This window comes from Rhinatrema bivittatum, chromosome 4 (genome assembly GCF_901001135.1).
Source record: "Rhinatrema bivittatum chromosome 4, aRhiBiv1.1, whole genome shotgun sequence".
NCBI lineage: Eukaryota > Metazoa > Chordata > Amphibia > Gymnophiona > Rhinatrematidae > Rhinatrema > Rhinatrema bivittatum.
In genome coordinates, this window is record NC_042618.1 from 14,546,956 (window position 1) to 14,574,763 (window position 27,808).

At 48.3% G+C, this 27,808-nt stretch overlaps 1 protein-coding gene across 4 annotated transcripts in view; it reads right to left on the reverse strand.

Moving 5' to 3' along the window:
* GALC (galactosylceramidase) overlaps window positions 1-27,808 on the reverse strand; it is a 111,544-nt gene that overhangs the window by 21,130 nt on the left and 62,606 nt on the right. For 3 of the 4 annotated variants that reach the window (XM_029597727.1, XM_029597724.1, XM_029597728.1), the window contains 9 exons: window positions 16,575-16,705; window positions 14,970-15,125; window positions 12,173-12,297; window positions 11,508-11,635; window positions 8,527-8,616; window positions 7,162-7,251; window positions 6,354-6,498; window positions 5,916-6,096; window positions 3,523-3,686 (listed from right to left, as the gene is read on the reverse strand). In XM_029597727.1, coding sequence (XP_029453587.1) covers window positions 3,523-3,686; window positions 5,916-6,096; window positions 6,354-6,498; window positions 7,162-7,251; window positions 8,527-8,616; window positions 11,508-11,635; window positions 12,173-12,297; window positions 14,970-15,125; window positions 16,575-16,705 — 1,210 coding nt within the window. The remainder of the gene's footprint in view (window positions 1-3,522; window positions 3,687-5,915; window positions 6,097-6,353; window positions 6,499-7,161; window positions 7,252-8,526; window positions 8,617-11,507; window positions 11,636-12,172; window positions 12,298-14,969; window positions 15,126-16,574; window positions 16,706-27,808) is intronic. The other variant, XM_029597726.1, reaches the window with a different exon arrangement.

Consider the following 27,808-nt stretch of genomic DNA (forward strand, 5'->3'; position numbering starts at 1 on the left):
AGGGGGAGAAAACGCTTCAATGCCAGGCGTACCGCTTTGGTCTCCAAGAAATTGATCGGCAAGGATGCTTGCAACTCCGTCCATGTCCCCTGTGCTGATTTCGTCTGACAGATCGCTCCCCAACTGGAGAGACTGGCATCTGTGATGACAATCACCCACTGAGGGACTACCAAGGTTACTCCCTTTAACAAATGATCCAGGTTGAGCCACCAGGCCAGACTGTGCTTGGTTCTCTCTGGCAGCGGGAGGATGGTCTGAAACTCCCGAGAAATCGGTTTCAAGCGGGAGGGCAAGGCTCTCTGCAGAGGACGCACATGCGCAAAAGCCCAAGGTACCATATCGATAGTGGATGCCATAGTGCCCAGAATCTGAAGATAATCCCAGGCTGTGGGAATAGAGAGTGAAATGAATCGCTGTACCTGGGAGATGAGAGCCCGGGCCCGATCCAGATGCAGCAGTACCTTGCCCACATCTGTATCGAAGTATGCTCCTAGGAAGTCCAGGGACTGAGATGGAGTAAGGCTGCTCTTGGAGAAATTGACCACCCATCCGAGGGACTGAAGGAGATGCAACACTCTGTCTATCGCTCATTGACACTGGACCAGGGACTTTGCCTGGATGAGCCAATCGTCCAAAAAGGAGTGGACCAGGATTCCCTCCCTCCTTAGGGCTGCTGCCACTACTACCATTACTTTGGTGAAGGTACGGGGAGCTGTCACCAGTCCAAAGGGCAGGGTTGGAATTGAAAATGCTGTCCCAGAATCTTGAAGCGAAGGAAGCGCTGATGTGCCTTGAGGATGGGAATGTGGAGATAAGCCTCCGTCAGATCCAAGGAGGCCAGAAATTCTCCACTGTGTACCGACGCTGTCACTGAGCGTTAAGGTCTTCATCCTGAAGTGTGGGACCCTGAGGGCTTTGTTGACCATCTTGAGATCAGGATCGGACGGAAGAAGCTCTCCTTGGGGACTACAAAGTAGATGGCGTAATGGCCGGCTCCCACTTCTGTCGGAGGAATTAAGTGAATTGCTCCGAGGGCCAGGAGCCTGTCGAGGGTCTGGCGTTTCTGTGGTAGTCCGCAGGGAGAGAAGAGGAACCCGCCTCTTAGAGGAGACGAGCAAAATCTAAAGCATAACCGTGCTTTAGAATATCCAGGACCCACTGATCCGAGGTAATCTTGACCCACTCCCTCTTGGAAGAGGGAGAGACGGCTTCCTATCCTGGGGACCGAGGAGTGGGCCGGCACGGCCTCATTGTGAAGATTTGGGAGCTGCCCCCTAGGAAAGATTATCCAAGGCCGGTCTTCAGCCACGAAAGGAATGAGACCAGGACTGGGAACGTGAAGAGGGCGGACGAGAGGCAGAAACGGCTTCTAGTGGAACCGAAGGTCCTAGCAGCCCGCGGCCGATCCTCCGGCAGCTTGTGGACCATATTCTCGCCGAGTGACTTGATAATCTGGTCCAGATCATATCCAAAGAGTAATTTCCCTTTGAAGGGTAGGGAGCCCAACTGGGTCTTGGAAGAGGAATCCGCCAACCAGTTGCAGAGCTACAGGAGGCGTCTGGCAGAGACTGCTGAAACCATAGACCTGGCCAGAACTTGGAGCAGGTCATATAGCGTATCTGCCCCATATGCTATCACGGCCTCCAGGCGGTCAGCCTGCTGCACTTCAGCAGGAGACAGCTCTTGTGTACTGAGGAGCTGTTGGACCCATCGGAGTCCTGCCCGCTGCATGAGGGAACTACAGATCGCCGCTCTGACGTCCAGAGCAAACACCTTGAATACTCTCTTGAGATACACCTCAAGCTTCCTATCCTGCATATCCCATAGGGCAGCACCTCCAGTCACCGGAATGGTAGCTCGTTTTATCACTGCAGATACCGCCGCGACCACCTTGAGGAGCTCCAGAAAATCGTCTGGGAGGTGGGTATAGCTTATCCACAGCTCTACCAACTTTGAGGGAGGCTTCAGGGGAATCCCATTCCTGGGACAGCAATTGCAGTAGTGTAGGATGGGAAGGAAAAGACCTTGACGGTGGACGTAGACCTGAGAGCATGAGGTCCTCCTTCTTAGCTGGTGGAGAAGGCCCTAGAGGGTCTTGTGGATCCTCAATATCCGATTCCTGCATGACATATGGGATGAGCGGATCCAACTCATCCCTCTGGAAGAGACGCAGTACCCGGGGGATCATCCCCTTCCATCTGAGCCATCAGAGAGGGTTCGCCCAGATCTGGGTCCGGGAGAGGGCCTTGAGGAAGAGGAGCCAAGCTCCCCGGAGGATGATGGACCACGCAGACCTTGGAGGCACCTTGGTGAACCCCAGGTCCTGAGGCCCTCACTCCTTGAGGGCATCCCGGAGGCCCCGGGGGATCAGCCATCCTGCTCACCTTAGAAGGAGGCTGCCCTGTTGGATCTTGTTGCTGTCCCATTCTGGCCAGGTAGGCATTGTGCATTAAAAGAACAAAATCCACCGAAAATGGAGGTGATCCAGAAGAAGGCACAGAGAAGGGGGGGGGTCTCCTGCGGGTGGAAAAGGGTCCAGGGGGTTGACAGGGCTCAGGATCGGCAGCAGCACTGAAGAACCGGTGTCCGAATCGTCCCCTGGCTGCTCTGGAGCAGTCGGCTCAAAATCAAAGATGGCCACCGTTCCCACGCTGGGCGGGATCAGGGCCAGCGTCCGTGCATCGAGGTGCGCCATCACGCACGAACCTGCTTATCCTGCTGGCCGCGATGAACCCTCCCCACCAGGGAGGTATCTCGCACAGATCCCCTTGCGGGAGAGCCGGGAACCGGGCTCTCCGCACGCGCAGCACCTCGAGGACCGCGGCATGGGACTGTGAGCTGAGCTGCCGAATCATGGTGAGTGGTTGCGAGGAGCAGGGTAAAACCCTGTATGCAGCACTACTCCTTCTCCCCGACCTGCCTGAATTGCTATTTACACCACACAGAGGAATGTCTCGTCTCTGTGGAGGCTGCCCCGAGGCAAAACGACTTCTCAGGGCAGCGGAGGAAAAAGGGGGAGAGGTTGGACCACCAACTTGCACCCCGGGGCTTACAAATCTAACCTGCAAGTAAGAAAGGTACAAAAACTTACCCCCACAAAGCAAAGACAGCAATGGAGACTGAAAAACAGCTCTTCCTGCAAGTTAGATTGCTGGGCCCTAGACAAGGGTCTGAGCTTTCCCTGTCTTTTTTTTGGTTTTTAAACTATCCTCTGTTAACCTTGATCCATCTTAAGATAAGAAGGAAGCTAAGAAATGGAGAAAAGAGCACTACATTTAGCTTTTCAGAAGTGTTAGTGGGGGAACTAGAGTTCAGCCACTCTCATCTGCTGGAGTCAGAAGAATACTGAAGGATGACAGAGGGGGCACTGGCTTATATGGGAGCACCCTTCGAAGTTTTCTCCGACTCCATCTGCTGGAAGGGGGGCATAACCCACTGTCTGGACTGATCCGGGTACGTACAGGGAACATAAAGTCACGTTGCCAGCCGTTACCCTGAGCGCACTACCGTGCAGAAACTTACTGAGGTCAACCGTGACGCTGTAAGTGCCATCTGCAAACACCCAGAAGAAAAGGCCCTTGGCGCCTCGGGTTGGTGATCCGCCCCGGTCAACTCTGCCAGCGACAAAGACCCCACCGGTCTCAGGGGTCTCTATGTAGATATCGCAAGTCACTGTCATGTTTGTCCTGGAGAATTAAAAAAAAAAAAAAGCATCTGCATCAATGTAGAGCGATACCAAGGACCGAATTCAAATCTGCCAGTGGCCCCGCCCCTCAAACACAACATTTCTACCTGGGCCTTCATAAAAGATAAGGCTTGTGTGACCAATTTCACTGAAGTCGCTTTGCACATCTGTGCCCTGCTCTGCCAGGGAGGAAGGAGTGGGCACTCAAACCCCCCCTTTGCCCATTGCCAGCTTTTTAAAGCAATAAGCCAGGATGTAAGCTGTACAGGGAAGTAGCGGCTTTTAAAGGCCTCATTCAAAGAGCAGCCGTGGCTGCCAGGGAAGGAAAATGTTTTATTAAAAGAAGCTGATGATAGTTTAAAGCAAGAGGCCGTACCGAGCTGAAATCCCTCACTTATTTTTCCATCAGCACTGCAGCAGGAGCTTCTGACACTAACATACTGCATAGATCAGCCATGGCCAACTCCAATCCTTGAGAGGCACAAGCAGGCCAGGATTTCAGGATATCCACGATGAATGTATATGAGATAGAAAAAAAATCAAAACAAAGAACCGGCACGATCAACGAGGGGGGGAGTCGCCCCAGAGCCTTCCCCACTCAGCCTTCCTATTTTTCTTTTTCTTTTTTTTAAACTTTACTAAAAAATAACAGGGAAGTTCCTCTCCTAGAGCTGAAAGGAGCTGTCCAGCTCAGATCAGCAACAAACCAAGAAGGTGAGAAACCCCTGAAGAAGAAAAAAGGGGCTGAAAGCCGCACGGCCGGCCTCGTGAGGGGAGGGATCTGGACCACCAGATTTACATTCCACGGAACAATTTGGACCTCAGCTGGTCATCCTCAACCGAACAGGGAGCCAACCCCCTGGGAGGAAGGCTCACCCCGAAAAAGAAAAAGCTAAAAAAGGCTAAACAAACGACTGCAGGTTTATGCACCAGCCATCTGCTGGAGAGAGATAAATACTGCCAGGTGGCACCAGGCTTATCAAGCAGTGTCAGCGAGGCTTTTCTCTGTCTCCCTCTGCTGGCAGGGATGAATAAACCCAGGAGTCTGGACTGATGCGGGTATGTACAGGGAAGAATATATATGAGATAGATTGGCATATAATGGAGGCAGAGGCAGCACATGCATATTCATTGTGGATATCCTGAAAACCTGGCCTGCTTGTGGCTCTCGAGGACCGGAGTTGGCCACCTCTAGTAGAGAGAAAATTTCCAGAGGGTTGTTGTGTTAGTCTGTAGAAGCATAAAACATATGAGGCTCGTGGAATATAAGACTAATAGATTGAAGCATGAACTTTCGAGAACTGTGTCTGGTGTATCCCATTCCATTTTCTGCTGTTAATTATCTTTCACTGCCATAGAGATTATCAAAAATAGTCAAAATAAAGTATTCTACAGTAGTTAGCTTGGTTCAAGGAGGACTAACTCGTGGAGGTCAATCACCTTTGGAATAGTCCAAAAGGGCAGGAAACACCAGCACAGGCTTTTCAGAAAGTTATGTTACCCAAGGAAGCAATTCCTTCCTGAGCCAAAAAGGTGGTAGCAGGAGCAAACTGAAAACCACCCCCCTATGAATGCCAATCTGCACAAATCTCTTCAGTAAGGCTGCTGCAGATAGAAGAACTGGCCACCGGGTGGCACTGTAAGACCAGCAAAGCTTGAAAACTACTGGCATTCCACTTAAAACAGCAGCCCTGCCAGGCCTCTTCCATCCTTGCTTTGGTTTCACCACCTAGATCTCCTTTCTTTTTTTTCTTCCGAGTGCATTTCTCATTTATTTATTTATATTGTTGCTTCTATACATAGATGCTTATCTATCACCGTGTCCATATATAAATATAGTCTGTGCACATCCTATTATGGACCCGCCACCTGTGTCTAGAACTGCCCTTCCCAGGGTCGCTCTTCAGTTTTGGGTGTTATATTTATGCTTTTCCATGTAGCAGCTATTTGGGTCAACCAGCATCTTTTCCAAGCCCAGCCACCATCTCCTTTAACTCCCCCACCATCCGCCACCCATAAACAAAGTTATCGGTGAGCTCCTGATTTCTTACCATATCATTCCAGAAGAGGTTTTACCGTTAAAGAGTATTTGAAAGCTTCTCCATTACGAACTCGAGCAGACCAGGAAAAGCTGGTGTGCTGATCTGAACCAGAACCCTCCTCTTGTTTTTCCACGAAATCACCCCCCCCCCCCCCACCGTCCCTCTCCCTGCCGCCGACCACCCCGTACCAGCTGTAGCTCCCGATGACGCTGATGGTCTGGTCTGCATCTAAGACCCAGGTGACGGGCCTCTGCGTGACCACCTGGCGGAGGGTGAACACGTGCTCCCCCGGGTCCGACGTGTTGGTGAAGTATTCGTACACTCCCGACTGGTCGGCGAAGTTGGGGGCCTCGCTGAAAAGCGGGTTTCCTGGAGGAAGGACAAAAGGGCGTCAGTGGCGCACGGGCTCTCCGACGACATCCGCCCTCCATTGGAAACCGCACATAGCGGCAGCGCGTCACAACCGTCGTCACCTGATCCGCATCACAACAGATTCTGGTGATCCCACCCTTCCCCCCCCTCCCGTTATATTAACAAGTGAAGCAGTAAAACTGCTAAGAGCAGTGGGACTCAATTGCTCTTTCGCCCATCCTTCACTTAGGTTTATACTGTGAGAGGCTACTTACGGACATTGAAGTCGTCCTGGTACCGGGATGGAAACGGCTGGGATTTGGGAGGCTCCGGGTAGAAGCCCTTTTGCCCTGTGGTGACGGTGGTCACAGTGTAGATTTCATCCACGTCCAGCTCCAAGGAAAAGGCCCCTCCAGTCAGCTGCAACCAAAAGGCTGGGCTTCAAATTCATAATAGCAAAGGCAGGGCGAGGAGGGGAGAGGCAAAGCAGCCGAGCTTAAGACGGCAATTCTAGCTGGATTCCAAGTCTTGTCTTCCTAAGTTCTCGGGATGCTTCGTTTGTTCTACCGGTGCATTTTCCTGGATTGGAACGTGGATTCCCTCTCTCATCATCACAGCCCTCGTGTGAGAGCAACTTTCAAAAGCTACTTAGCTGGGTATCAGAGGGGCTTTCTGAGGATTACCCAGCCAGCGTGCGCTGGGCCACAACCTGCTTTTACTGTAGCGGAGGTATTCCGGGGGGAGGGGGTGGGACACAGTTTTGGAATTTCAAAGCTTGTACGCGTGGTTTTGGTTGGAAAAACACCAGTGGGAAAAGGCAGGGACGACTCTCTGCGGGTCCTTTTTCCTTGGGCAGTTTTCCCAAGGGAAAGTACGGGTGAATTTTCTTTTTGAAAGCTAATTCAAAACCCGCAGGTTAAAAAAAAACAAAAACGAACTCGTGTCCCACCCACACATGGTTTTAGAGGTTTCTCTAGAGGGCCTTTCACAAAACTCAGCGCGGGTTTTGGAACTAACTGTACTTGCTGGTTTAAATAAAATAGCATCCTATCAATTCCTGGAAAGTGAGCGCCACATCCTTACCTTCAGCGGCGCGAGCTGCCTGAATAGGGTCCGATTGGCGTGCTTGAAATCCAGCTTGGAGTACCACACTTGGAGAGTGCTCAGCTTACTCTGGGAGGAGAAAGAGCAGACAGCGCGTCAACAGCAAGCGTGTGTCAGGGCTGAAATGTGCTTGGGGATCGTGGAGTTCAAACCGTGGACCGGATCCATGGCTGAACCGGGGGCACGTACGAGCTTTGGGTACCTCTGCTGCTGTTTGTATCCAGCAGATAAATACCTACAATGCAAGCAGCGTTATGGATCCAAGCTATAAAAAAAAAAAAAAAAAAAACAGAGGAAAGGGTAATTGCCAAGCTGGTAGAACCTAAAAATGAACTGCAAATGCCAACATTAAAAAAAAATAAAATTGATAAATATACAATCAGCTATCAGCATTCCTGCAGTTAACACAGACGTTTGATACTCCAGTTACAGCGAGCATGTGCCATCACAGAGCTACCCATCTGGCATCAGTGTATATAGTTTTCTAATGGTTCAAGCGAAGAGGCCCTAAAACTGCATTTCGTGACAAGGCTGGCATCTCCCACACAAGAAAAGCAGGGGAAGAGAAGACGTGCAGACAGCAATGGGAAACAGCTGCCACAGCAGGAAGGCGAGCACTGAACTGGCAAAACATCTGAGAGGCCACATCTCCCGGGATCGGGAGTCTCGCTTTCAGGGCAGAAGCTGAAGCGCTGCCAGGTACTGGCACACAGAGAGACGCAAGCGGATATGCTTTCAGGTAACCGGATTTTTGTTCTGAGTCTTGAAATTTCACATCAAAGATTAGCTCACGTGAAAGGGCATGTGGCTTTTAAACCATCTATTATGTGGGTCAAGATAAACTGCTTTCTGTCTCCAAGAAGCCCATCAGCAGTCTACCGACACAGTGCCACTTCCTGCTGAACATCGGTGATAACAGGTGCCTGGTGCATCATAAAATGCAGTGTGCGCTGCCTCACTCTGTGCATGACGACATCTTTCCTGAGACACCATACATGCATAACGCTCCCAAGCAGAGGAGCAGACATGACTAGCAATACCCCAGTGTCATACGCATGGCCAGATGTTGCATACCATCAGGATACCCTAAATCTGTTGTGCAGTCAACACCGCAAGATTCCCATTATGACAACTTCTGATTCCGTCCAGTTCTGCTCCCCATTACTCCACGGTCGAGGCTCTGCTTCATTACTGTAAATATGAATCCTCTAATAATATCCGGCCACAGCTCTAGGCTCTGATACGTCTATTAAGTCACATATTCAAATGTGAACATCAACGTCGTGATGCGTTCAGCGCTTTACTCTTCCAACAAGCAAGCCACAAGGCAAGACATTCACTTACGAAAGGTCCTTTCACGTAGAAGGTAGCGTTCTGTGGCGAGACGGTGAAGTCCGGAAGCGGAGGCCTGATGCATTTGGAGTGATTATGGGACTGGAGAGAAAAAAAAGCACAAAACAAGACAGGTGAGCCAGAATGGCAGTCAAAGTATCTTCAACCCATGCAGAAGAGGAGCGACCTGATCACTGGCCAGAAAATGGGGTAAAAGGAGGCTCCTTCTCCCAGCTGAGACTTCTTACCTTGTACCAAGACCTTGTTGTTTCCCCAATGAGAACTCCTATCCCTTGCAATCCTTCCACTGACAGGCAGGTGGCAGCCTAACTCCTGCGCTCTGCGGTCTCTGGCAGCTAGGGTTAACTTGCCGTAACACTAGGGTCCTTCCTTTTCAGTTTAAATCAATTTTCACCTTAATTTTAGGCTGATTATGGAGCAGCTCCAGAGCTGCAGATGCAGTGTCTCAAGGCCTCCAGCATCTGTTGGAAGCCAGAGTGGGCCAAAGCACCTGCAGCGTTTCAAGTCCCCCCTTCCCCCCCCCCCCCCACACTTGTGACAGCGCTCGTCCACCAGTGCTGCCGATACGGTGTTTCAAGTCCTGCGTCCTCCTCCTCCTCCCCCCAGGCAGCCAAGATGCCTGCTGCTCGGTGCTGCCAATGCAGCTTCTGAAGTGAGCCACACCCACCGCCAAAGCAGAAGTGCAGGGCTGCAGAGCGCAGGAGCCTCAGTGAGAAGGAGAAAGGAGACGTCTGGAGGCACCGCCAGTAAAGGAGGAGGGCTGTCGCAATGCTAGGTGAGGGAAGAGGGAAATTCTCAGGGGCGTAAGGAGGAGAGAGGGCACACGCTAGGCAGGGGTCAGTGGGAGAATCTGCTCAATATTCTTGTCCTGGCTTCTGTCCACCAAAAATAAACTCCAATATTTTCCACTGATATTTTCCTGTTTTTGTTCTCTTCATAATAAATCCTGATAAATTCACAGGAAAATTAAAAAAAAATAAAAACCATAAAATGAAGGCCTCTACATGTAAACCAAAGTGAGGCTGGGAATGCATACACCCCCAGACTCCACAGAGAGAAAAGTGCTACAACATTCTGTACTGCTATTGATCAAGAGGCCAGCGCCATTGGTTGTACGATATCAGCTCTAGTGGGGATTAGCCCAGAAAACATACAGAGGAACCAGATTTGTGCAGAGGTCTAACCCAGCTCCACACCTCTTTAGGGGGACAGATTAACTAGAACCTCCCCAGGCACTTAGTACAGTGAAATGTATAAATACATAGAAACTTAGAAATGACGGCAGAAAAAGACCAATCGGCCCATCCAGTCTGCCCAGCAAGCTCCCACACTTATTTTCCCACACTTATCTGTTTCATCGACCACCAGGTTCAGGGCCCTTGTTGGTAACTGTTTGATTCGCATTTCCTGCCACCCCCTGCCTTTGATGCAGAGAGTAATGTTGGAGTTGTATCAAAGGTAAATCATAAGGCTTAATGGTTAAGGGTAGTAACCGCCGCATCAAGCAAGTTACCCCGATGCTTGTTTACCCAGACTGCACAGATCAATGCCTTGTTGGATGTTGTCTGAATGTAAATCCTCTTTTCCACATTTCCCCCTGCTGTTGAAGCAGAGAGCAACACTGTATATGCATTCAAAATATCAGGCTTAATTGGGTTAGGGTAGTAACCGCGGCAATAAGCAAGCTACCCCCACGCTTATTTGTTTACCCAGACCATGTAGTTCAGACATAAAACAGTTATCAGCCAACAGGTGTACTATTTGTTAATAAACTTTATTTTGTTAGCTTTGTCCCTGTGACTAATTGATAATCCCAGTATTTTTTGTATTTTGTCTATAAGTGCAGCTCTAGGCACAGTGTGACCTTAGGTTGCACACAGTCTCAGTATCCCTAGAAACCACCAGAAAATAGCTTGCAAGCAGAGTACTTGCCCAAAGTCATGCGAGAACCCAGTTGGCTAGTGGGAGGTTGCCAGAATAGAGACAGGTGCAAACGGGCCTGAGCAGGGCTTGGCAAGTCCCTCCAAGTGTCCACAGAGTTAAAGTGGTCTGCAATATTAGGGGCAGTGCTAAAGCATTTCATGACAGAAACCAACAACCATTTCCTGATGTGAAAGAAAAAAGCAGCAGATGAGTTTGATACCTTACTGTAAAACTGCCAGTGGCAACAAGATTTATCCACGTATACAGTTCAAATACTGGGTCATATGCCAAGAACTTATTGCCTGGTCTTCAATTTTACTTTAAGAAACTTGTACCTTTTAGCCTTCAAGGAAGGGCCACATGGGTTCATCTGCACTACAGTGGACCAAATGATTAGGTCTCTCACCCATCAGGACCACCAAACTTCTAGATAAAATAGCAGTGTTGTGTCATACAACACACACACACACACACACGTGGACCCTGAAACAGGGTTCCCTTCCTGAACTCAGTCAGCAAGACAAATCAACCATAGAGTCAATCATAGGGAGGTTGGAGGAGCAAATTGGGTTAAGCCAACAAGCTGCATGCACAAAATACATTCCGTGATTGGGACTTGATTTTTTAGTACAGAGAAGCAAAAATCAGAGGTTTGGTTTTTTTTTTAAAGCAAGGCAGTTTCTTCCTGCTCCTTCAGGCCTCTGGCTCCATTGGAACTGGTGCTGGGATCTGGTGCCTTCATTCACACCTAGCTGGGGATTTTTCCCCCTACTTTACACATCCCCCTCCCAGCACACCCAGCCCAGTCAATCCTCAGCCGAGGGCTGGGCACCTTCCAGAGACCTGCAATCATGACAACGGGACACCCTGCCAGCTAAGGGCTGTGAGCGCTGCCTCCGTAGCACCCCCAGTCCCTGCTAGCCCAGAAAGCAGGAAAAGTGAGCCAGGAATCAAACCCAAGGTCCTCCGCATGGCAGGCATGGTCATTAAGTCACCAGGGCCGGTCAATCGGTCCCCTAATATTTAAGAAATGTTGGAAAATGACTTACCATAGTTTCAATGATAATGGTGAGGTTTCCTTGACCATCTGTTAAAGCGACATAGCTTCCACCTTTCTCTAAATGCCCGACCGTCCGCAGGTAATGCCACCCTGGTTGAGTGAACTGGGTAGTGTGCGCTATAGGATATTGAGAAGCAAGCAAACCAGCATCAGGGCGATCGTTCGACTCCTGCCAGGTTCCTACAACGCCTTCTCCTTGCAAAAACACGATAACTCACCACAGCCGCAATTTAGTTATGGAAACCCCCTTCGGGCATCACAAAAGATCAGGAAGCCTTAGAAGTATTAAATCTAGCTTGGCTTGGTGGCCACCCATTGGCCAAATGACGGCTTATGCACAATAAACTTGTGGTCTCAACTCCACCACCATTCATCAATAAATTAGTGGTGCAGCTGTCAAGTTCAAGGCCAATGTCCAGGACTGAACAGAGATGGAAAATGAGCTACCCCTCACTCTCATAAGGGTATCTTCCACAGCAAGGGGCTCTGTACAAAATCTTGCTTGGCTGTAGACCGTGCCGCACCAGTTCTGTGGTGGGTCAATGCCAGGAAAGCATAAAAAAAAGGTTACTCACCACACGGTCGACATTCTTAGGCTCTCTCTCAACAGCTTTCAAATCAATAAAATAGACAGATAAAACAGCAGCATCTAACCTGTGATCCAAATGGGAGATTCTACTACATAGTGCCCACTCCAAGGCTCCTTTGCGGTCATCAGTCCATCCCGGCCAAAGGGCAACTCTTCATAGTAACTCGCCACCAAATTCCAGGAGATGGTGCTGGGGAAGGAAATTGCTCTCTGTCGGTCACTTGAGAACGTAACTTCTCTTTGTGGCTTGGGCTCAAAACCCATTCCGTGCATCTCAGAGAGAGTCCAGCACTACCCACCCGGCTCCCGTTTTTTTTATATGATTTGGTTTTAACCCTCCTCGTGCTCCAATAAAAGCATATATGCAGGTAAAAAAAAAAAAAAAGGACACAAATGCTCAGAGACAAATTTTAAAAAATGCACGAGGCGTCTGCAGCGGGCTTGGTGCTTTTATAGAAAAGCAAACAGCATGAATGATAGTGACCAAAATTCAGGGGGCGGGGGGGAGGGGGATTAAGTATGGGGGTCTTGAAAGAAATAAAAAGGATGACACTGTAGGAAATTCAATTGTTTGCTACAAGACTCCCCTCCCCCCCCACCCTTAAAGACACACTGCCCGGGTTCTTTGGGTTACACTTGACACATTTACCTCCTCTCTTCACTGACAGCCTAAACAAATATGCACCTCATCTCTGTAATCCGCTTAAAGGCAATCTAATCTTGTTTCAATAACTATTGCTATTTAATAAAAAGGACCATCATACTTGTGGGCAATTTGCTCTGCCTCACAGGCTAACCAGCGATTCTCTGCTGTCTGTATGGAGCCTTTCAACATAATCATAGGTCAAATTACTTTTTTTTTTTTTTTTTTTTTTTTTTTACACATTTCTCTTTTGCAGTTAAGAATCAAATTCACGTGCCCACTTAACATGTTACAACTTTGCTGAACACGGCCACGGGGTAAAGCAAGCGGCTGAGGTGCGCACCCTCATCTCGAGCCAGCAGCGTGGGCCTGCGCCGTGCCTTCGATGTGCATCTCACTGCTTCGGCACCGCAGAGGAGGAGGAGAACAGGAGCAGCGCTCGCTGATAAATTCTGCTTTTCAGTACAGGCTTAGAAAGGTAAGAATTTGTAGAGAAATTTGATAAAATGTAATTTAGCAGGGCAAATATATTACAATAACTGGCTCACTTCTGCAAGCTTTGGGGGTTTTTTTTTTTCCTTTTAACTCGTGCCTTTCTGTGCTACAGCGGCGGTGGACAAGCAAAGGACATTAACAGGACAGGCCCATGCTAAGCGCCACTAATACCCTACACATGGTACCAAAGGTCAGCACCAGGACTTTGCTGGCCTAGTTTATGGGGAGGGGGGAGCTTGAAGTGAAGAAAAGCGGTCAGAGAGAGAGAAATGCTCATCACTGCTAAAACGTGGAACTTGTTGCCAGAGGACTTGAACAATTTATCTAGCACAGTGGGGTTTAAAAGGGGCTGGAGAAGCTCTTGGAGGAAGAGTCCATAAACAGATGTTAGGCAGACTCGGGGAAAGTCACCAGTTGTCCCTGGGAGTGCGTAATAAGGGATTGGGCTCTAGTCTTTGGAATCTGGTGGGATGGGCCCACTGTCTGAGATGGGATGCTGGCCTCAACGGGGCCTTCGGTCTGACCCAAGACAGCAGAGTGATTTCTCTCATTTTACCAATACAGAAGTCTCGGGGGGGGGTTCTCATTTCCGTGGCTTTTTGCCAAGCTTTTATTAACTGCTTTTGAGTTTTATATGACACAAAAAATAAAATGTTAAACAAAAAAGGAATATTTACTGGACAAGCAATGCATTTCTTGAGCAGCTTTCAGGGGAAGACACCCCCTTCCCTCAGGTCTGAACAGAATGAGAAAATGACACTGCCAAAAAAACGCAACTGAATGATAACAGTGATGAGATGAAGAACAGGAAAGGGTGCAGTGGTTTAATGTGTGAGTGCAATAAAGTGATAGGTCCGTAGAATGATTTCCAGTATTGAGTTAAAAGGACTTAGAGACTTGGATTTGGGTTTTTTATGTGCATTGTGATGTTTGACGTCTTATCTTTTAGTAGTTAATCAAGAAAGGCATCAAGTTAGTCCAATAAAAAGGGATCACCTAAGAGTGCTTAATTGTTTTCTTTTATTCAGGCCTTTTGTGCCTATTGTAAAAGTGCTTTGTTACTTGGTTTCTGGTTGGTTTCTTTACATACTGCTAATATTGCTCTCCCCTTTGTGCAATCCGTAGTGCAATTTCCAGTTAATATCTTTGCAATTGGATGCCTCTCTTTTTGTTTAATATGTTTCCTGTTACACCTTTTGCTTAATTGTTAAGAGTATTGCAAATTGAACTTTGTAAACCGTTATGATGGCTTTACCGAATGACGGTTTATAAAACAACAAATAAATAAATAAAAATATTGAGAACAAAAAAAAAAAAGGTATATCACCTAATGTAATTTTTAGTGACCTCTATTTCCATGCATTCATGTGGAGTAATAAAGCAACCACCCTACTTTATCCATAGTAAAACAATTGAACTGTATATGTTAGGCCCACCCATCTGCATGGAAGTGACCTGTCCATGTTACGTTGCATCCAGATGCACCCACTTTCATACACCGTGGTGTCCCTGGTTTACGGGATATACCCTAATGCCTCACCTCTACCTCTCAGAGCAGTGGTCCCCAACCCTGTGTCCTGGGGAACCACCAGCCAGGATATCCACAATGAATAAGCATGAGAGAAAATTTGCACGCAGCTGGCTGGTGGGCCCCCAGGACACAGGGTTGGGGGACCACTGTCTTAGAGGAATCAGGCCTGCCCCAGAAAGCTCAGGCGACTTACGAGGTCATGTTTCCATTCACGTAGTTCTGGTTCAGGATGCGGGCCCAGCAGCCTCCTCCCACCTCGTCGTTGAAGGTGCTGTAATCTTCCGAGGACCAGAGCTTCTTCCCCGTCTTTAATGCTTCCTCCACGGTGTGCGTTCCAGGATAATGCGCCCTGTGTTGGGGGTGCGGGGGAACAGGCAACATACAGCTTCAAGGGGGGGGGTGCTCAGTCAAAACAACATCGACAGCAAAGACGGAACCGCACTCCTCAAAGGAGCGCCAGCACCTGAACCTCTGCTTTATACAGTGACACAATCAAAAAAGCATCGAAATATGTAATAAGCAGACAAGGGACATTAAACCCCTTTGCACAGCTGGGCCACTCGTGGGCATTTTTATTGGTCAAAACCCAGATGCAATTTCGTATAAATATTTCAGGCATCCTTTGCGTCTCAAATTAACATTGCTTTGTAGCAATACAGTGCATCTCAAAATCCACAGATCCCTTCCTTCATCTTACTATACTTATCAGCAATCTATTACTCTGTCCAGCCAAAACAAAAAAAACATGCACCAAATATATCTGGACCCCCAAAAACCAGGCATTTAGTTGCTCAAACTTCTAATGAAAAGGTGCCAGGGGCCTCATGATCTGATTTAAAGAAAGCGGCCCTGATCGTGCTAACGTTGCAGAGTTCATAAATGCTTCTAACGTGACTTTGTTTTGCTTGTGAAGTCCTGGGCATGCCGCAGCCTCTCCCGTAGGAAGGAGTCCCACTAGCGCTGGAAGCCCTTCCTTCACATCGGCAGGCATGCCCCCCGCTCTGGGGATCTGCTGCCGGGCATCCCGTCACCAAGCTTACACAGAACCGGCAAGGAAGGCAGCAGTGACCCGGCCAGAGGCGCTCAACGTGCCTTTTGCTTGGCAGGAAAGCCTGTGCGCCGGATTAGTAAAGCCAGCCACGCCCCCTCTGCGACTATCAACGCAAAGCAAGAAGAGAAAGGACACATCCTATGTGTAAGCCCGATTCACAGAGCTTTCTTCCCTTGGAAGCAGAATGGGAGAAAAGACCCGGAGAATCGGGCCCTGAGCAATTTTATGGGGGGGGGGGGGGTTGGGGGTTTTTTTTTAATGGAAGCTGGTTTTGGTTTTTGTTTTTACACCCCCTGGGCCAGCCGCTTCTTGCTTACAGACATTTATGGTCCAGACACCCGGGGGGGGGGGGGGGGCAAGGTGAACTCCACAGTAATAAACGATTATCATATAAACCCTCCAAAAAAAAACAACCCCGCTCGCATCTATGGGTTAACGTCACCAGCGTGAAGTCTTCTGGAGCTCCCATGAACACTCCAGCCTACGACATGTCCATGTTTTAACAGTACAGCCCTCCCCCACATCCCCCAAAATCAGAAGATTCCCAACACGCAGAGGCCTCTGTCCTACTTCAATGCAGCCCTTTTTTTCTATATTTAGTAGAGGGTGAGCAGCCGAATTCCCATTAAATGATTTATGTACACAAACCCCTGAGCTTCCAATCGGCAGTGGAGGGGGGGGGGGGGCTGTTTCTTAGTTCTAGCCTCTGCCCTCCCTCCAGTTTAAGATGCAGACGCAAATCCCTACCCAATCACATCGATCACTCTGTGCAGCTCGGAATCAAGCAGCATGAACATGGAAATGGGCTGCCAAAGGTTGTCACTGGCTATGATCTTCACTCGGTCCAAACCCGCTTTATCCAGAGTGTACCTTAACAGCTTTCGGGGGAAAGAAGACGATGAGGAACAGGAGAGAGGAAAGCAGCAAAGTCACCAACTCAAGAAAAGATAGAAGTGGAGAGGTTCCTTCCCCCCACCCCCCCATTATGGCAGTGAAGTTAGCAGACCCTAGCAGAACATCCCAACAGAACAGTTTGGATGAACATTTTGAGCTCTGGGAAAGTGAACCAAGCATTTCCATTTCATTCAACATCATATTTCAGGAAAACAAATGCACTAAATTGAGCCACGCAGGAACGGCAGGACTTGGAAGTCATGGAAAGTCAATAGATGTATCGTATTCCTTGATGGCTGGCCCATGTGACGCATGTCAATGTCCAATTCTCAGAGGTCGGGTGGCCCACTAACACCATCACCCCAACTGCAAAACTAGTTTAAGATCGGCCATCTGTCCTTTTTTGGAATAGCTCCTCATTTTGGATTAAAAAAAAAAAAAAAAGGTTTGACCATTTTTGGTTCTATCCTTTAAACAAAATTCCTATAGTTGAGTTATTTTCAATGGGAGAAAGGACTGACCCTCAAACATTAACAGCTCTACTCGACATAGGTCTCAGAGGGGACAATGGGCACAGAAACTAGGCCAAGTGTGACTTCAAACCCTACTCTACATCATTCTGCTAACAAAGAGGGGAAAAAGTCTACTGCCATTTCAATGCTAATCCATTGTATTTCAGGATGACGTCCCCCCGAGAGCAGCAAGAACATTCCTGCTATAATAAAATGAAAAGAATCCAAACAGGAGCAAAATCTCTACTTTTCAGGCCACAGTTAAGAATTAAACTCCAGGGATGTGCAGTGAAAAAAAAAATTCATGCGTACTAAAATGGTTTTAGTGCCTGCTAAGCAAGACAAAGGAAAATTTGGTTCTTACCTGCTAATTTTCGTTCCTGTAGTACCACAGATCAGTCCAGACTCCTGGGTTTTGCCTCCCTTCCAGTAGATGGAGACAGAGAAATTTTCACAGGCACCGCCTTATAACCTGGTGTGCCACCTGCTAGTGGTTCAGTATTTATCAGTACCCAAGCACAGAAAAACACAACTTAATAACCCAACAATTGGAACATATAAACAACTCTATCCCCAACCCCCACAATGAGCAGAGGATAAGGAACAAATAATTGCTAGACTGATTTTGCGGCGGAAGACTGCTAAATTGCATGCCATAGATCAAGTAAGTAACATTCCTTCAGCGGACTCTCTTGAAATATACCCTTCACCCAATTATGCTGAACCTCTGCTGTGGGTGGGCATCTGGACTGATCTGTGGTAGTACAGGAATGAAAATTAGCAGGTAAGAATCAAACTTTCCTTTTCCTGTTCATACCCAGATCAGTCTAGACTCCTGGGATGTACCAAGCTTCCCTAGACAGGGTGGGACTGTGAGAGTCCCGCTCAAAGGACACGTTCGCCAAAATTGCCAACTGCTCCTGCATGAACATCTAGACTATGGTGTCTGGCAAATGTATGTAAAGACTTCCAAGTGGCTACCCTGCAAATCTTCTCAGGAGAAACTAGTTGACACTCCGCCCATGAAGTTGCCTGTGAATGGGTAGAATGAGTCGCTAGCCCCTTCGGGATTGAGCGACCTTGACCAATATAGGCAGACCCAATGATATCCTTCAACCAACGTGCTATAGTAGCCTTTGAAGCCTTTTGCCCTTTCTTGGCGCCGTGCCACAATACAAACAGATGATCCAACAATCAGAAACTCTTTGTAACCTCCAAATAGCACAATAATGCCCTGCGCACAGCCAGACGTCTCAAATCCCTGGCGTGTGGAAAATTGAGCTTCATGTCCAACAAGGCTGGAAGTTCCACAGAAAGACTGAAATGAAAAGAAGAAAATTTTAGGCAGAGAGGCCAGGACAGTTCGTAAAGAGATACCTGAATCTGAGATTCACAAAAATGGCTCTCTACACGACAATGCCTGAAGCTCAGAGACTCTTCTGGCGGAATAAATTGCTACCAAGAATACTACCTTTAAAGTCAGATTTTTCATCGTGGCCTTCTTAAGGGGCTCAAACGGAGCTTCACATAGGCTAAGGACCAGATTTAAGCTCCAAGAGGGACACACCTTATGGATAGGTGGTCACAAATGCTTTACCCCTCTAAGAAAACGCACCACATCCGGATGAGTCTCGAGGGGAGATCCGTGAATCTGGCCTCTCAGGCAGACCAGGGCTGCCACCTGAACTCTCAGGGAGCTGAGCGATAAGCCCTTTGTAAGGCCATTCTATAAGAAAGACAGGATCATGGTCACCGAGGCTCGACGAGGATCCTCGTTCCTAGACTTACACCAAGACTTGAAGACCTTCCACACTCGGATATATGCCATAGAAGTGGAGGGTTTCTGAACTCATAACAGAGTTGAAATGACATCCTCAGGATAACCCTTCTTCCTCAACTGCCTCCTCTCAAAAGCCAGGCCGCAAGACAAAAGCGATCCGCTTGATCGAAAAATATAGGACCTTGACTCAGGAGGTTTGGGAGATGACCAAATCGCAGAGGTCCGTCCATTGCTAGGTTGACCAGATCTGCAAACCACAGTTGAAGTGGCCACTCTGGAGTCACTAGGATCACACGGCTCGGATGAACTTCTATTCTTCTGAGCACCTTGCCGATCAGAGGCCAGGAAGGAGAAACATACAGTAAAACATCCTGAGGCTAAGGAACTACGAGAGCATCTACGGCTTCTGCTCCGTACTCTCTTTAGCAGCTGAAGAATCACTCTGCTTTGCAATTCTTCCAGGTTGCCATGAGGTCTACATGCGGGTGGCCCCACTTGCGGGATATTAACTCCATGGCACTCCCCGACAACTCCCATTCTCCGGGATCCAAGTGTTGACAGCTGAGAAAATCCGCCTGAACGTTGGAGGTCCCCGCAATATGCGTTGCCGCTAACAGTCAAATGACACTCTGCCCAGGACATCAGCAGCTCTGCTTCCCGAGCTACTGAATGGCTCCTGGTGCTTCCCTGTCTATTGATATAGACCACCGTTGTCGCATTGTCCGACAGGACTCGAACCGCTCTGTTGGGCAGGAGAGGGAGAAAGCTCTTTAGAGCCAGCCGTACCACCCTGGTCTCTAGGTAATTGATGGACCAAGATGCCTCCTCCATTGACCATCAGCCCTGTGCCACTTGAGACTGGAATACAGCCCCCCCATCTGGAGAGGCTTGCATCAGTAGTCACCACCATCCACTGAGGTACTTTGAAGTCTACCCCATGCTCCAAATGGCCTTGAGCAAGCCACCACGAAAGGCTGGACCTGGCGACTGGGGGAAGAGGGAGCTGAAGATGAAATTGCTCCAAGAGGGGGTTCCAACGGGACAGTAACACACTCTGTAGAGGTTGCATGTGCGCAAACTCCCAAGGGACCAGCTCCAAGGTCGAAGCCATGGATCCGAGAACTTGCAAGTAGCCCCAGACCCTGAGCACTCGAGCGTGAGACAGGGACTGAACCTAGGCTTGCAACTTAAGAATCCTCCCCTCCAAGAAGAAAACTTTGCCCAAACGGGTATTGAAGTGAGCCCCTAGGAACTCCAGGATCTGGGAAGGGGAAAGATTGCTCTTGGCGAGGTTGATCACTCAGCCCAGGGATCAGAGCCAAAACAACACCTTGTCCACTGCCTGCTTGCTCGACTCCTCCGACTTTGCTCGTAATAACCAGTTGTCCAGGTAGGGATGGACCAGAATGCCCTCTTTCCATAAGGTCACCGCCATGACAACCATCACCTTGTTGAAGATCCAGGGAGCCGTGGCCAAGCCAAAGGGCATGGCACAAAACTGGAAATGTTGGCCAAGAACCATGAACCTCAGGTATCTCTGATAGTCACTGTGTATCCCGATGTGTAAGTAGGCCTCCATGAGATCCAGAGAAGCTAGGAACTCCCCCTTGCGCACCGCCATTATCACCGACCGAAGAGTCTTCATTCGGAAGTGGGGCACCTTTAGGGCTACATTGACCTTAAAAGTTCAGGATTGGATTGAATGTTCCTTCCTTTTTTGGCACTATGAAGTAGATGGAATACCTCCCTGGGCCTTGCTCTTCGCGGGGAACAGTGGATGGTCTGTTGGATAATTTGCTTCTTTTCTGGAGAGCTGCATGGAGACACGAGAAACAGGTTGCGGAGCGGACGAGCAAACTAATGAATAACCATGTTCTATCATGCTTAGAACCTACGGGTCAAACGTGATCTTGGCCCACTCCTGGTAAGAGAGAGTCAATCAACCCCTGATGAGAGAAACAGAGGAGTGGACCGGCTGCAACTCATTGAGAGGACTTGTCACTGCCCACTCTAGGGGCAGACCCGTCCCGGTGGGTTCGGTAGCCATGAAAGGATTGGGACCAAGCCTGAGACCTCCCCAAGGCCTGTCTCTGGCCGGTACCCAGAGCTCTGCTCTGACAGAAATGATGCTGAGCCCGAAAGCGGGGGAAAGCAGAGAAGCCCCTTGGACTCTTTGGCTTGTCCTCCAGGAGTCTTTGTACCTTGTTCTCCTCCAAATGCTTTATCATCTGCTCCAAATTTTCCCCATAAAAACATTTGCCTTTGAAGGGAATAGCTCAGAGCTGTGCCTTCGAGGAAATGTCTACTGCTCAATTGCGCAGTCTCCTGGCTGAGACTGCCAACACAATAGTTCTGAATGAACCGCACAGTAGATCATACAATGCATCCACTCCATAGGCCACCATGGCCTCCAAAAGTGCTGCGCTTGCTTTGCTTTCTGGGGTGCCAGATCCCTAGCGCTCTGCAGCTGTTGGACCCATCGTAAACTAGTCCGCAGCATAACTGCTGCAGACTCCAGCCCTGATGCCAAGGGCGGAGACCTCTAATATTCTCTTGAGGTGGACCTCCAGTTTATGGTCCTGCAGATCTTTCAAAGCCGCTGCTCCAGCAACCGGAATAGGAGTCTGTTTTGTGACCGCTGACACCAACACGTCCACCTTAGAAACCTTCAACAATTCCAGAATGTCCTCCAGCAATGGATACAGTTTGTCCATGGCTCTGCTGACCTTGAGGCCCGTCTCAAGAGTATCCCACTCCCGGACCATCAACTGCTTTATCAGATCATGAAAAGGAAAGTTCTCGTGTGGCCCCGCAAGCCCGCCATGACAGGATCCACTATGTCTGAGCTCGATTCCGTTAGCAGGGACCAGATACCCAATTCCGCCAGGACATGTGGGAGGAGGAGAGCCAGCTCATCACGCTGAAGTAAGTGAACTACTTTAGGATCATCCCCTTCGACAGAAATGCCTTGCCCCATGGTCTTCTCCTGCATCTGGGTCCACCAACGGAGGAGGAGTGCCAGGACGGTCCTCGTCCAGGTACAAGCTCTCAGAGGAAAACTCCCGAGTTCCCCGTCCCACGGGGGGTCTGAATTGTACGGATTCTCAGGGCCAGAGTGCCCCCTGGTTTAGGATGTTTCTGAGGGCGCCTAACACTCCCTCCACCCCGGGGAGCCCCCCTTTTATGAGCACCACTGGATAAAAAGGCCTGGTGCATTAATTGGGGAAACCTGGAGGGACCCCCTCCTTCCTCCTGAGCAGACATTCCCGAGGGCTGCTGTGCCTCATCGGGGCTCAAATCAGCGGGAAATAGCTCGGGAGAGAGATCACCTCCCCCCGCCTATCTTTCCACAGCCGTGTGAAAGACAGACAAAATGGCTGCTGTTCCCGCGCTAAGGGGAAACTGCTCAGCCCGAGGCTTCTGGATGGAGGGAGCCTGCGTGGCTGAAAGCCGATCATTGGGGGCTGGAACCACGCCGGAGGAGTCCTCCCCCCACCCCCCTCCCCCGGGGAGGCAGTGGACACATGGGCTAGACAACGCGCGGCTCGAGAGCCAGGCTCCACAAAAAGAACAGCAGCCTGTACGTGGCATCATTTAGGCAGGGTAGGGACCAAGAACAGCGCCAAACAGGGGAGGGAGGGTGAAGTAAGAGCCTGAACCCAACTAAACATCGCTGACTCGCCATGCACAATCCCTCGCACTGGCCGATTACCCTCACCCGACTAACCGCTGCTGTATTGCTCCTGGCAGTGATCCGCTGCCGCACTGAGAACCCTTTAAAAAAAAAAAAAAAAGAGCAAGAAAGGAAACACTTCCCTGTGCTATGGCAGCAGCTGCAGACTGAGGGGGAAGGAGCTGGACCCCCCCCCCCCAGCTATCAACTCTTGCGACCAAGAGAGGAACTTTTGGGGTTCCCAACCCCTGCTCGCTGGATCCCTACAACCAGGGGGGATGGTCCCACCAGGACCTAACAACCCCCTGGGAGGCTAGACAGCTGAAGACAACTCTTGCTTGCCGAGTTTTATTTATTTTTTTTTTTAAGGCAGGGTACAGAACCACAGGAGGTTTTCTACCACCTCCATCTGCTGGAGACAGAGAATTACTGAACAGTAGCAGGTGGCACACCAGGTTATAAGGCGGTGCCTGTGAAAATGTCTCTGTCTCCATCTGCTGGCAGGCAGGCAAAACCCAGGAGTCTGGACTGATCTGGGTACGTACAGGGAAATGCAAATCCCTAATTAAATTCCCACTTCTTAGCTGGTTAAGGAGGATAGTGATGAGCACTACCCCCTGAACTAACCTGGAGCCAGTACCATTTTCCAGGATATTCAATGAACCTCGACGTGACCTGCTACACTGCAGGCCATTCCTCCCACTCAGAATTCAAACACAAGAGAGAGGAACAGACAAGGGCAGAGTCCAAAAAAATAACATTTGTAGCTGTGCTCTGTGGAGCCTCAACTACAAAAACTGACTGGCAAGGACCAGTATGTCCTAAAGATTTAATGTGGCATTCATTGTAGGGGGGAAAGTAAATATTCTTATTTCGTTCTTCCCTCTCCACCCACCCCCAAGAAAAGAAAGGTACTGAGCAAATCAAGACCTCCTTTCAATGATACCACCCTGTGGCAAAGCTCATTGGTGCAAACCACGGGCCCTTCTGTTTCTACAGCGTTCCAAGTGCTGGAGGAAGCTTTAAAGGAAATGCTGCAGGTGCTGGTTTGACTGGAGACGCAGATATTATAACATTAGATGGCCAGCAGTTGCTGAGAATGCTGAAGCCTTGGAGGATGTTTTCTCCTGGGAGCTTGCATTTCACATCTTACCTTTGCATGCAAATGCTAAATGATACAGGGCCTAGTAAAAGTCTTCACACCCATGTACATTCTCCACATTCTGCTGTCCCAAAAAATATAAAATCAAAACACTTTAAAGCATGAGTTTGTTTCACTGAGCTACACAAAACATACTCTACACTTTCATCATGAAAGAAAAAAAAAAAATCTACAGAAATATTCCAAATGTAATTAAGAATAAAAACCCATAAAATCATTAATTGCACAAGCCTTCACAGCCAACCCAAATTAGCTCCGGTTCAAAAAATTGCCATAACAAGTTATATTAGCGTCCACCTGTGTCCAGTCGCAGCAATCAAGCTGACTGGAATACTCTTGGATGAGGGATCAAGCTGTTTCTGTTATATGAAGTGAATCTGGGATAGAGCTCCCCAAAAGCTACAGATGGAGGGAAGGCAATAAGAACATCTCACTGTGCTTGAATACCCCTGGGGCACGGTCAAGTCCCCATCTCTGTAAAATGGAAACAGTTTGGCACCACCAAGATAACGCCAAGATGAGGCCCTCCCTCCAAAGTCAACCGCCATGCACCAGGGAAACTGCGGAGGCCTAAGATTTAAAAGAACTAGAGGTCTCTGGCTGTGACCGGGGAAAATGTCCATTACTCAACAACATGGCCTGGTGGGAGGGGGAAGAAGGAAGCCACTCCCGAAGAAGCACCATATGATGTGCTGCATTGCATTTTGCAAAGAAACACTTGAGGGACATCGCACACATGTGGAAGGAGGTTTTGTGGTTTGATGAGATGTAAGTGGAACTTTATGATCTTAATGCTAAGCGTTGTGTGTGTCATAAAATAAACTCAGCACATCACCCTAACACAATCCCTACGGTAAAGCGTGGTGGTGGTGGCGGCATTATGCTGTGGGGATGCTTTGCAGCAGCTTAAGAACATAAGAGATGCCGTGCTGGGCCAGATCAAGGTCCATCAAGTGCAGCATCCTGTCTGACAGTGGCCAGTCCAGGTCACAAGTACCTGGCTGATCCCATAAAGTAGATCTATTTCCTGCCACTCGCTCTTTTAATCTAGCTTGCTAATAAAGTGTTATGGACCTTTCCTCCAGGAACTTGCTCTTTTAAGCCCCGCTCTGCTAGTCGCCTTGATCACATCCTTTGGCCTGACATGCCACAGCTTCACTGTGCGTGGAGCAATGGATGGTGCAAAGTACAGGCAGATCCTAGAGGAAAACCTTTTCCAGTCTGCCATAGAACCGGGTCGTCTGGGTAGAAGATTGGCTTTTCAGCCGCACACTGATCCGAAGCACAAAGCAAAAGCAAAATGGAGTGGGGCTCAGCCAGAAGAAAGTGAATGTCCAGACCAGAGTCCTATGGAAAAATCAGAGGCGAGACTTGAAGACTGCAGTCTACAGACGTCCCCAGCCAACCTGAAAGAGCTCCAGTTATAGTGCCAAAAAAGAATGGGCAAAAACTACACCATCCAGCTCATGGATGCTACTACTGCAAAAAGGGCTTCAACCAAATGTTAAGTCAAGAGGTGTGAAGACTTATGCATGCAAGACTTAACACTTTTGGAATATTTCTGTAATTGTTCTTTCAGGATGAAACTGAAGAATATATTGTGCAGATAGATCAGTGAAACAAACTCCTTTAATGTATTCTGATTTGTATATTTTTTTTTTTAGCCATCAGAATGTGAAAGTTGTGAAGGCATTTGCAAGGTACCTTCCTTCCTTCTGGTTCCTCTGTAGTAAACCCTATGACTAGCAGTAGGTGAGAAAGAAGATACCATTTCTCCACTTTGCATGCAAAGATACGAGATGAGATGGTGACTTTGCCATGTCACAGCTTTTTAACAAAAAATTCAGAGGTTTGTGATGTTAGTGCTTTAAAATCAGTTTTTTTTTTCAAGAAGTCTTGATTTGCTGTAAACTAATCGAAAGTAAAAGCAAAGAATCTACATTTCATGCAAAGAGGCTCCTACTTGCAGATCAGCCTTTAGACCAGATCACCAGCACCCATGTGCAACAGTTGGATTTGTGTTTCGAGTGAAGGTTACAGACAGAAACTGGATTCAACTTATCAAGGTGTTTTTCCAAGAGGAGAGAGCAAAACTTTAAGACGTTTTGCTTTCTTTTTGGGGGTAGGGAGGAAGGGGGTATTAAACAAGAGATTCCTAACCATTTCTTGTTCAAGATGCACTGCCCTAAGGAGCTTTAACAAAATCACAGTACTCCTCCCACAAATCTAAATGCCTCCAGATTACCCCAACTTTTAACAGCCCCTAGCACACACCTCTATCAGTTACCGAAAAAGCCACAGAGCAGCTAAGTTATATTTAAAGATGCAGGCTTTCAGGACTACTACAGTGCCTCTGTGAATGCCGTAAAGTTAAACTACACTGACTTTGGGAAGCAAGAGACCTGACAGTTTCCTTTACATTAAAAAAAATAAAACCTCAGTCCTCTGGTGTGAATGTATCTTTTACTTTACCATTTCATAAAAAGGGGCTCTGTTTCCCAGGATCGAGTTACAAGGCCTGGACCTAGCTTTCTGACTATCCAGAGCCATGCCTTGGGTGAGCCCGCATGCTGAAAGGCAGTGGGGGGGGCATGCTTGGGTGAATCCTCCCTTCACAGGGCTCAATCGCACCTCCATCACTCCTACTGCCACAAACAGGCATGATTAACTAGTCCGCTAATCAATCTTTCCATCTTTAATGCTCTGCATGGCAAGAAGAAGAAGAAAAAAAAAAAGAGATTTCCAATATAAATCTAAAACCTGCTTAGCATCCGTGATCCCTCTGAAAGCCAGTCAGAAAAATCAAACATTTCCAGGAGTCGCGCAGCACTGACCTCAGATTCTGCACGGCAATACAACATATCCGAGGCAACTTCAGGTCCAGAGAGAGCCATAAAATGTTGGGATTATAATCAGAAAGTGAAATTTACAAGGGAATAGTGGTATCGCTGGGTTTAGTCTATAATGTACCCAGCAATGAATCCTTCTGCTTAAATTCAAGCAGCACATGGACCCAAGGCCAGCAGAAATATTACAGCCTAGAAACTAAAAAATTACAAGCCTTCTATCTAATTTTTTCACCTGCATTGGCGGATGGATAGTCTAGTTTTAAAACCCTACACTTTCCTCTCTGTGAATCCTATGGCAGGAGCCTGTGATTTGCTCTAGCAGGGAATCTGCATGCCAACAGGAGAAAACCCATGACAGCATGGCCAATGCTGTACCACAGGTGGTGGGGCTGGAAAGATCTCTGCATGTACCGGACACTAGGAAAGGGTGCTCAACACCCCAAGGGAACAAAAATAATAATGGGGAAAAAAAAACTTTAAATAAATGTTTATGTTCTTTGGGACTTGACTTCTTCCCTTGAAATGCTTCATTCCCTAAAACACCAGAGGGCAACCAGATGTGCAAAACTCCAGAACAAAGCCCTACAACAGGTTCACTATAAACAGCTTATAAATATAAATAAATACATAAAACTGTAGCAAAATGGGTATTTATATTAAGCTTCTAACTATAAAGGTAGCATTTCTAATCCTCAAGCTGTGTGACCCATAGCAAGATATACCTACACAAGGATACCAATAAGGCGGTACCCTTCTGTAGGTGTACCAATTTATTTTTATTTATTTAGAGTTTTTCTATACCAGCATTCGTGATTAAAAACCACATCATGCCGGTTTACATAATAAGGCGGTACCCTTCTGTAGGAGTACCGATAAGGCGGTACCCTTCTGTAGGAGTACCAATAAGGCGGTACCCTTCTGTAGGAGTACCAATAAGGCGGTATCCTTCTGTAGGAATACCAATAAGGCGGTATCCTTCTGTAGGTATACCAATAAGGCGGTATCCTTCTGTAGGTGTACCAATAAGGCGGAACGCTTCTGTAGGTGTACCAATAAGGCGGTACCCTTCTGTAGGTGTACCAATAAGGCGGTACCCTTCTGTAAGTATACC